This window comes from Salvia splendens, unplaced genomic scaffold (assembly GCF_004379255.2).
Source record: "Salvia splendens isolate huo1 unplaced genomic scaffold, SspV2 ctg181, whole genome shotgun sequence".
Taxonomy (NCBI): domain Eukaryota; kingdom Viridiplantae; phylum Streptophyta; class Magnoliopsida; order Lamiales; family Lamiaceae; genus Salvia; species Salvia splendens.
Genome location: NW_024598820.1, coordinates 1 through 8986, shown reverse-complemented (window position 1 = coordinate 8986; position 8986 = coordinate 1). Strand labels below are relative to the sequence as shown.

Genomic DNA, 8986 nt, shown 5'->3' with positions numbered 1-8986 from the left:
TATTATATGTAATTACTACTCCATTCATTTTAATGTAATTGAGACGTTTGTTTTGGATATTAAGATTAAGATTAAGATTAAGATTAAGATTAATAAATTTGTGTTTAGTGAGTTGAGTTGACAAAGAATAGAGTAAATAAGTGAAGATGAAATAAACTACCGAATTAGATGGGGCTTTTTATATAAAAACCAATTGTGATAGTACATAGTAACTGATTGTTACATGTTAGACCAATACATTTTATAATGACTAATTATATTTTTGTGAAAATAAAATAGAAAATACCGACTAATAAATTTAGTTGTTTATATAATCGATCATAAATAAATCATACTCCTATTGTAAGTGTTGGAGAAAAAACCAGTTCAACTGTAATTTAGTAGTTTCTGCAAGACATGTCATTGATTTTTGTAATATACAAACCAATTAATCATTTTCCTTTAAAATTTCTAACCACCTAGAAATGCAAAGTGAATGTAGTTGGATTTCGCTGCAGATTATAACAGTTTGATCTTCATTTCATAAGACATAGCAATTCTATTCTATTGAATAAAAATAGAGTTTAACTAAACTAGCACAAGTCAATCTCAATCTGGGTTTAACTAGGGCTTTTCTCAATTCATAACTCTCTATTCCCCAAATCGATCAAAGAGACTCTTCTCTCCGAATTTGAGAATGAATATCGTCAAATCCAACTCTTTCAACAAACTCGCTGCTCGATTGCCGCTCAATTGCCGCCGAATCTCCACCGCTCCTCCTCGCCTTCTCAACGAGCCGACCGCTAGCGCTTCGCCGTATTTCTCCACCATCCGCCACATTCGTCATTTGCGCGACCCGGACACTAGGTATTCTCGATAGCATTTTATGTACTACTTGTAGATTTCCCCCTTTATATTTCCATCTGTTTGAATTCGTTTTTTTTTTTTGTCTATTCCTTCGATATGCATCTTCTTCTATGTCTTGGTCTTGGTCGCTGCTGCTGAATCAAATTTAGCTATTTATCCGACATTTCTCATTTACTCTGTCATCTTCCAAGGGGCGGTGCGATTAAGTCATTTTTATCCCAGTAATAGGATTTCTCCAATCCTACTCTTTCAAGGGATAAACCCCAGAAAATTACAAAGTTCCAATCCTGCCCTAATCTGTCTAGTCTAATCTAATCTTCTAGTGTAAACACCCGGTAATGGTTTTCATTTTCATTCATCTCAATGAGTTATAGGATGCCTGTCGCTGTATGCTGGTTGGTAATTACTAATAAGTTTTGATAATTCCATTGTACTAATTTAGTTTATCTATCATTTCTGTTACCTATTACTACTTGTTTCCTGTTTGATATGTGTTTTCTTTTCCTAGTTGATTATTACCAACAATGTTAGTTATACACAAAACTGCTACGGATTTACAATTAGAGAATGTGGCAATTTGTATGAGAGTCGAAATTTTCAAAAAAATAAGAATCAAGGTTTGGATAAACATTTTGGAATGCTTGTAGTTTTTAGAATAAGGCTTATAGAGAGTTCCTCCTATGACTAGATTTCCAAATTATTGGAATGATATTTGATATTAATTGGAAACCTGATAAAAGAATGTGCTGACTTGTGGTGAAGGTATGAGACTGCCCCGCCCATAAACTGGGGCGTCAGAATTGTGCCAGAGAAGAAGGCCTATGTTATTGAGAGGTTTGGGAAATATTTGAAGACTTTGACTCCTGGAATCCACTTGCTGGTTCCATTTGTCGACAGAATTGCTTATGTGCATTCACTGAAAGAAGAGGCAATTCCTATTCCCGACCAGTCTGCTATTACCAAGGACAATGTCAGCATTCTAATTGACGGAGTTCTCTATGTCAAGGCATGTAGACTTATGGTGCTATGTCTTGTTGTTTAACTTGCGTATGAATCACTATGATTGAGTATATGGACTGTTCACATTGTTATTTCCCTTTTTCTCCTTTGCAGATAATGGACCCACAGTTGGCATCATATGGGGTTGAGAATCCATTTTATGCCGTGATTCAGCTTGCACAGACTACCATGCGAAGTGAGCTAGGTAAGATCACTCTTGACAAGACCTTTGAGGAAAGGGACACTCTCAACGAGAAGATAGTGGTGAGTTATTGATATCTGATTTTTATACTCTGGTTCTTTTGTTTATTGGGAAAATCTTAGGCTTTCCTGCCTAGTGTGGTAGTTTATAATCTATGTTCTTTTTGTTCCTCTAGTGTATCATGCAGTATCTTTTCTTGTGAAAATTACATTGAACAGTTGAAAATATTGAACAGCTTCCATGAACTCATTATTTATTAACAGAAAATAAACTGAAGAGGTCTAACAGATTGATTGGTGGGTACATTATGTCCCACATTTACTTGAAAATTGCCTTCATCAAGCTCTTATATCCATTTTGGGGCATCATAAAATATGTATCGGCGTGTAGAAAACATATGCAGATATTTGTTAGTTGTTGGTAATTCATTCTGCATATTATGCATATCATCTAGAAGTCTAGAATTGCTGATTAAGCTTGCACCTTATGCACATACTCGACTGATTGTTCTATTCTATATGTGTGTGGTGCAGATTTCCATCAATGAAGCTGCGAAAAGTTGGGGATTACAATGCCTTCGTTATGAAATAAGTGGGTTGATTTTTTCAGAAGAAATATTTGTGTGTGCATTCGGAAAATATCATTCAAGTTCTGCTCCATCTAATTTATTTTCCGGGGTGCTTTTTTTTACCAAATTAGGGGATATATCTCCTCCAAGAGGAGTTAAGGCCGCCATGGAGATGCAAGCTGAAGCAGAGCGCAAGAGAAGAGCTCAAGTTTTAGAATCTGAAGGTAATTTGTCCTAAACTTAAGCCAGCTCTTGTCTTACAGTTGTTCTGTCTGCGAAAGCTGTCTTACATCCACAATAAACACAAGTTCCGTTAATATGACTGACAGAAAAGTCTGACGAATACCATATTAATGAATTAATTGGTTTGCAATTTTAACTTGAGCATTAATGATTAGGCTACAGTCATTTATTCATTTATGAAAAAGTAAAGGTATGGAGTAACTCTTATCTGGCCAATAATGAAAAAATTACATGCTGCTTGTGGTGTTAGCATGTACAATGTATAAGAAATTTAAGATGGTGCATATTTATGATTCTTTCCATTCACGAGTTTCATTGTCTGATCTTAAACAGGAGAAAGACAGGCAAATATTAATATCGCAGATGGAAAGAAAACCTCTGTGATCCTTCAATCTGAAGCTGCGAAGATGGACCAGGTGAACAGAGCTCTACGTCAGTTATCTCATTTGTGTTTGTTGTTTCATGCTGGTGAGACAATTTCCAATGGTTAATTGATATTTCGTGCCTAAAAAGTTGAAGTTGGGAGTAAGCTTGGTTGACCTTTTGTATTCTTTTTAAAGGGATTTTCCGTTTAATGCTTCAAGTTTTTATTTTTATATCAAGAATTGGGTTCTCTAATTATGCTTATCTCTTAAATTTTTGCTATATCAGGAGAAGCAGAAGCTATCCGTGCTAGAGCACAAGCAACTGCAGAAGGGATAGCTGTGGTATCCAAAGCCCTCAAGGAACATGGTGGTGTTGAGGTGAATCTCTTTTCTTTATTGATTATTATTTTCTGTTTTTATTTATTTTTGTTTGGGCTGCTCTGTAAGCACTACAAGTGCTGTGTAATGCATGATAAGACCGTAATGTACTGAGTACGCAGGCAGCAAGTTTAAGAGTTGCCGAGCAATATATTCAGGCCTTCAGTCAGCTTGCAAAGAAGGTAAAACTCAAAACATCTAGCTTAGTGTCAAATTATAGGGTCACCTCATTCAGTGAAAACTTTGAGTTATTATTTTGTCGGGTTCATTCTTTCCTTATGATTCTTCTAGGGCACAACTATGTTACTACCCTCGAATCCTGCCCAACCTGCAAGCATGATGGCCCAAGCCTTTTCAATATACAAGAGCATGATCGTTGATCAGGCTGGCATCGAGAAAACAGAAGGTTCAGAATCCAAAGCTGAGACAGAAGATCCTAGTCCGCCTTTGGAGCTTGGTGAGGAGAGTTCCCCGGCAACTAAACCTGATGGAGAAAAGCGCACAAGTGCACCCATATTTTCTCTACAAAGCACGAAGAACAGGAAGTGAAAGTGAGGGAGTTGTAATTTTGTGGTTCCATGCCTGACTGTCTGTTTCATTTTGAGATAGGTGAACTGATAGCTGTAGAGGTAGAGAGTAAACGTTGTGCTGCTCTATTTTTGTGCGGAGTTTATATTGCATTCTTGAATCCTGGCAAGCATTGCGAGGCAGCACCAGAATTTTAGAAAATAATTGGCCATTTTTCAATCAGGATTAATCTGATGTTATACACAGATATTTTCATCTTTGTGAATTTCTTTCTTGATTGGGAATCATATGGATTTTTTGTGCGTTCTTGCTCCCTAATGTTATTCTTTGCCGGTCAATTTAAATATACTTAGCGTTGACGCCAAAATGATTTATTTTCTTCTCTTTAGATATATGAATAAATTTTTCATTTATTTCGAAAGGATAAATTGTTCACTATTATTGCATCGCCATTTAGAGTAGCTGGATGGATCCACATTTGGACTTTTCTTCTTTGTATGCAGATTTTAATTTTGTATTTTGTGATAAATTTCTGCTCTATTTCCTATCACGATATTGACAATCAATAGTGTAACATGGTACTATCATGGTCCAAAATAGTCATTCTTGATCGACAATGATATTACTTAATGAAGGCTTTTGTCATGGCCCCAAATAGGCATGCACACGATTCAAAAATCGAACCGGAACCGGCGGTTCATGGTTCAAAATTTCGTTGAACCTGAACCGGTCGCCAAGGTTCTAGGCAGTTCCGGTTCCGGTTCCGGTTAAAAAAACTAGCAGTTCATGGTGCGGTTTAAAACCGCTGGTTTTCAGCCGAAACCGCCGGTTCCAGGCCGGTTCGGTGGTTAAATTTTTTTATATTATTATTATTATTTTTTTTCCGTTTAAGTGTTTATTTTAATGAGGCTACAAGTCACAACTTATAAGTAACAATTTACACTTAATGTTAGACTTGAACTTTTGAGTTGGATGTATTGCTATTTCTTTCAATGTGGGATAAAAGTCATTATTTATAACTACATGATAGATTTTCATCATCTTTGTTTATATTAGTTTATATCTTGACTATCTCCTATTATTATAATTTAACAACAAATGTTATTCTTTAATTCTTTATCATTATCAATTAGTTTGTGTATATGTTAACTATTAAATACCATTATACACATTAAGAGAATAATTATTACAAATTTGTATTAATCTAATGATAACTATTATATGAATAATTATTTATCTATATACAAATCATATTACTCTAATTGTTTATTCTTATCTATCAAGAATATATTCATAAATAATAGTTTATTTATATAAATTATACTACATCTATTAGAATAATAGGTAGTACAATACAAAATGAAAATCATACTATTAGTCTACTACTAATATATAAATATATAAACTATATTATACTGCTATACAAATCATTCTTTAATTGCCTATTTTTATCATTATTATACAAATTATATTAATTATTGTTTTTTCACATTTTAATCAATATATTGAGAAAATAAGCAACATACTTACATTTAAATCCAATTATTTGAACACGTCCACATTCTATAAATATACAAATTATGAGCAACATGCAACATTCAAATTTAATTAAACTATTCAAACTAAACTATTCTAGTTGATGCTAGTTGATGAATATTAAAGGAGATGTATAAGAGACAACGTTGTTGGTGGTCTTAGTATGAGGTCTTTTGGGAAATGTCCCAAGAGCAAAATCGTGAGGGCTTACCTAAAGTGGACAATATCATACTCAGTGGCGGATTCAGAACTTTTAGATTGGGGGACGATAAAAAAATATCAATTTAAAGATTTAATATTCAATCAATGTTTTTTCTACAATCTCAATTACTACTACACTATTTATTTTCCAGTGAGCCAAAATTATTATACTCCGTACACTATAAAAAATTGATAATTTTTTTGAGTTATATTACTTGAAATAAAACAAAATATATCATATTTTCTATAAATAATCGAATATGAGTCTAATTAAAACTCATAAATAATGCAAGCCACATTCAATGAAAAAACAAATAATAAATTATATATAACCAATAATACATTCATATTCCCTCCGTTCCTTAAATTTTAGAGCATCCTCGATGGATGCCCTAGTGGAAGCCCTAGAGGTTGCCACATCAGCATGCCCCTTCTTTCTACAATGGTTTGGCCCTAGTGGGTGCCCTATCAATTAAACTCAATTTGCTTTTAATTTTTAATATTATTATTTTTTAATTTTTTTAATTAATAAAATATCAAAATATATTATATTAAACATTACAAATTTGAAAAAACACCTACATTCTTGAAAGTGTGAAAATGAGAAAAGAGAAGAGAAAGTGAGAGGAGTAGAGAGTATCAGTGTGTGAAGTGAAGAGAAAGTTGGGTATTTTTATAGTGGTTTAATTAGGGTTTAAAGAATTAAAAATAAAAATAATAATAATAATAATAATAATAAAATAAAGAATCTCCCGATCGGGCTCTGGGCTGCAATGGATGCCCGATCTCACGCCCGATGGATCGGGCGAGAGATCGCGGTCGCGCTCGAAGATGCCCGACGACGCCCGAGCCCGATCTCGGGCGATCGGGCGTGAGATCGGGCATCCATTGTGGATGCTCTTATCACAGTTGATCGGACACAGATTTTAAGAAACGTAATGAAAAGTGGGTTGAAAAAGTTAGTAGGTAGTGAGTCTTACTTTAAAAGTATTAGTTTTATAATAAAATATGAGTGAGAATGAGTTAGTAGAATGTGAGGTCCATTACCAAAAATGATAAAAAATGAAATGTGATAAAATTTGTGGGTCGGATGGAAATAGAAAAATATGATAAATTTTTATGGACGGAGGGAGTACTTTATTAAAGTGAAAAAACAAAAGGACAAAGAAAGGACAAAACAAGAATAGCCAAAATCGCTACTAAGAGCATCTCCAATGGCGGACGTCCGGTCGGACATCCGGTCGGACGTCGCGACGGGCGACCTGGACGTCCGCCATTGTGGCGTTTAGGGTCGGATACGGACGTCCCGTGAGGACGTCGGGTGTCCTCGGACGTCCCGGCGACGGGCGGGCGGACGTCCGCCATTGTGGCGTCCAGTCGGACGTCCGGTCGGACGTCCCGTTTTTTAAATTTTTTTTTTAAAACTCTATATATACGGCTCGTTGAATTTTATTTCATTCGCACCACTTGTGTTAACAAGTTTTCTCTCTCTACATCTCTAATTTCAAGTATATCTAGAATGTCTAGTGAAAGTGATAGCGAGAATGAGTTGGAGGTCGCTGTTGAAGGTGCGATAGAGAGGCTGCTACAACAGAGGTTGCAGCGGCGCAGCAGGCGGCGGTACCTCGGCCGATCCATCGTCGAACTCAAGTACCCCGTGACCACATTGCTGCACATATTCGGTTGTATGCGGACTACTTCGCTCCGCAACCGCGTTTTGGGGAAGCCTTATTCCGGCGACGCTTTAGGATGCATCGTCCGCTGTTTCTGCACATCGTGGGTGCTTTAGAGAGAAGATACCTGTATTTTAGGATCAGAGAGGATGCAGCTGGCAAACCCGGACTCACGCCCTTGCAGAAGTGCACTGTCGCAATCAGACAACTAGCGTATGGAGGCGCGGCCGACATGTTCGACGAGTACCTCCACATTGGCGAGTCGACAGCCGTCGAGTGTCTGCAGAATTTTTGCGCGGGCGTGAGAGCGATATTCGGGGAGCGGTATCTTCGGAGTCCGAGCCCGAAGACTGCCAGATGCTGATAGATATGCATGGGTCGGTGCACGGGTTCCCTGGGATGTTGGGCAGCATAGATTGTATGCATTGGGAGTGGAAGAACTGCCCGCCGCCTGAAGGGGATGTACACTACCGGCTTCAAAGCCAAGCATCCCACGATGATCCTTGAAGCTGTAGCTGACTACCGGCTGTGGATATGGCATGTTTATTTTGGAGTCGCCGGGTCCAACAACGACATCAACGTTCTCCAGTCGTCGCCCCTGTTCAACGCTCAGTGCAATGGCGTTGGTCCCGCCATCAGTTTCGTCGCCAACGGCAACCAGCATAATATGGGTACTATTTGGCGGATGGAATATACCCAAACTGGCCCGTCTTTGTGAGTCAATCAAGCATCCGCTCGGACAAAAGAAGACATACTTTGCGAGCCGTCAGGAAGCAGCGCGCAAGGATGTGGAGCGGGCATTTGGTGTGCTCCAGAGTCGGTGGGCGGTTGTGAAGGGTCCTGCACGGCAGTGGTATATTCCCAACATCGGCGATATCATGTACGCATGTATCATAATGCACAACTTGATTGTCGAAAATGAAGCTGCGGAACTGACTCAGTGGACCAATGAAGATGATACGGGTGCAGGTCCAAGTCACGGCGTGGCCACCGCGAATGTGAATATGGGGGTACCTCATGGAGAGGTCGCGCGGCTGCGTGCATTTGCCGACATGCGGCAAACAGATGCCCATGTTCGACTTCAGTAGGATATCATCGAAGAGGTTTGGACTCGGAGGGGTTGAGTGATAATGTATTGAAGTTTTTTTTATTAGTATGTAATTTTTTTTTTCGAATCAAGTATGTTTTTTCCGATGAAGTTTGTTAATTTTTCCCGTTCGTATTTCTCGGTCAAATTTTATTTCCGTAAATGTAAATTGTTTTATTTGTGAATGTATGATTTTTTTTATTGCGGGATGTCCTAGTGGGAAGGGCGGACATAGGGGGGATGTCCTAGTGACGTGGCAGATGGGGATGGGAAGTCCAGTGACGGTGGCAGGAGTGTTTTTGGGATGTCCTAGTGGATGTCCTAGTGGGATGTCCGCCCACTGGAGATGCTCTAAGAGAA

At 37.8% G+C, this 8986-nt stretch overlaps 1 protein-coding gene across 1 annotated transcript; it reads left to right on the top strand.

Annotated features, from left to right (window-relative positions):
- Positions 1–548: 548 nt before the first annotated feature.
- LOC121789233 (stomatin-like protein 2, mitochondrial) lies at positions 549–4447 on the top strand. The gene is made up of 9 exons (XM_042187737.1): positions 549–846; positions 1609–1852; positions 1960–2109; positions 2581–2638; positions 2747–2839; positions 3192–3290; positions 3510–3601; positions 3724–3783; positions 3893–4447. The coding sequence occupies exons 1-9, from the start codon at positions 677–679 to the stop codon at positions 4148–4150; spliced, it is 1224 nt and encodes a 407-aa protein (XP_042043671.1). The 5' UTR covers positions 549–676; the 3' UTR covers positions 4151–4447.
- Positions 4448–8986: the final 4539 nt, after the last annotated feature.

What these genes read in the sequence shown, in the direction of transcription:
- LOC121789233 (XM_042187737.1), top strand. Translation starts at nt 677, where the DNA reads ATGAATATCGTCAAATCCAACTCTTTCAACAAACTCGCTGCTCGATTG. An exon ending in ACGGAGTTCTCTATGTCAAG is followed by an intron (nt 1,853 to 1,959) that starts GCATGTAGACTT and finishes TCTCCTTTGCAG; the next exon opens with ATAATGGACCCACAGTTGGC. An exon ending in TCAAGTTTTAGAATCTGAAG is followed by an intron (nt 2,840 to 3,191) that starts GTAATTTGTCCT and finishes GATCTTAAACAG; the next exon opens with GAGAAAGACAGGCAAATATT.